The following is a 1,272-nucleotide window of genomic DNA, read 5'->3' as shown; positions in this document are numbered from 1 at the left end:
TAGTGTGTGTATATATATATATATATATATATGCGTATGTGTGTATGTATGTATACATTTTTAAAAATCGTATATGATTTTATTACAGAGGATTGAGTGTGTTATATTATAACGATTTTGAATATAAAGTCGTAGTGGAACGATATGTATCGGAACTACATTTTGACAGTCCTTGGCATTTCGTAGTTAGTGTGGTGCCACTAAAAACTAATCGCTTTGGGGAATGGTATGTAACAATCCTTCCCAGAAAGAGACTAGGAACAAGTTCTACTCCAGCAATGCGAAGCAAAATGCGGCCTTTTATAACAGGTGAGAATCTATGAACGAAAAGTTCAGTGGCAAAAGCCATCTACGTGTCCCAGGAAACAGTAATCAACATAATACAAAAATAATTTACATCTCGAAATAAGTCACGTTAACAAGTTTATTTCGCCACATACCCTATCAACTGTTACATATCCCAAGCAGCTGAATAATGAAAAGGCTATTCATGCTATTCCATACTAAAACATACTGGTAGAGTCGTCGTACATAGCGTCTATAGGTTTCTACGCAATCTGACTGTTTAAACAGGTGCTTGGAAACCTTCATCCACATGCAGTAAGTAGATTATGGAAAGCAGCAGGGAGGAAGGGTGTGTGTTTTTGGACATAACATCTTTACGACGAAGCCTTTTGGAATAAAACTACACTCCAGGGCTATTTTCAAGGTGCGCCAAACGGAGTATAACTGAATGTAATCACTTGGACTGTAATGACGTGATGAATCTAGATAATCGTTTTAATATACAAATACTCAACCTCTGGATAAATGAATGAAATAAAGAATACGCATTTGAACTGGTTACGTATCTATTTCTGAACATATGCAAAGTATTAACATGTATACTTTTTGTATTTCTTTAATTCCAAAGTGGTTTATGGCTCTTGGTTCGATCATGTTCTTTCCTACTGGAAGTTTCACCAGCAACACCCAGAGAAAGTCCTTTTTATATCGTATGAAGAGCTGAAAATGGTAAATATATCACAAAATCGATCTTATACATACAGTAAGAATTTCCAAGTTTCAAAGAAAGATGTGAAAAGTTACACTTTCAAATTAACCATATACACCCTTATAATGTAAAGAAATCGACGTATGCTTTAATTAATAGAGTCATTCATCTTTAATTAACAGTCATTCATCTTTAATTAACAGAGTCATTCATCTTTAATTAATAGAGTCATTCATCTTTAATTAACAGTCATTCATCTTTAATTAAAAGAGTCATTC

General features: G+C 33.7%; 1 protein-coding gene across 5 annotated transcripts in view; it reads left to right on the top strand.

Moving 5' to 3' along the window:
• Positions 1–1,272, top strand: part of LOC106462884 (sulfotransferase family cytosolic 1B member 1-like) — a 52,854-nt gene that overhangs the window by 47,795 nt on the left and 3,787 nt on the right. For all 5 annotated transcript variants that reach the window (XM_022390286.1, XM_013922850.2, XM_022390288.1 and 2 more), the window contains one exon: positions 914–1,014. In XM_022390286.1, coding sequence (XP_022245994.1) covers positions 914–1,014 — 101 coding nt within the window. The remainder of the gene's footprint in view (positions 1–913; positions 1,015–1,272) is intronic.

The sequence above is a fragment of the Limulus polyphemus genome, unplaced genomic scaffold (assembly GCF_000517525.1).
Source record: "Limulus polyphemus unplaced genomic scaffold, Limulus_polyphemus-2.1.2 Scaffold1275, whole genome shotgun sequence".
Classification (NCBI taxonomy): Eukaryota; Metazoa; Arthropoda; class Merostomata; order Xiphosura; family Limulidae; genus Limulus; species Limulus polyphemus.
Note: the sequence above shows the minus strand (reverse complement) of the source record. Positions and strands in the feature narration are given on the sequence as shown.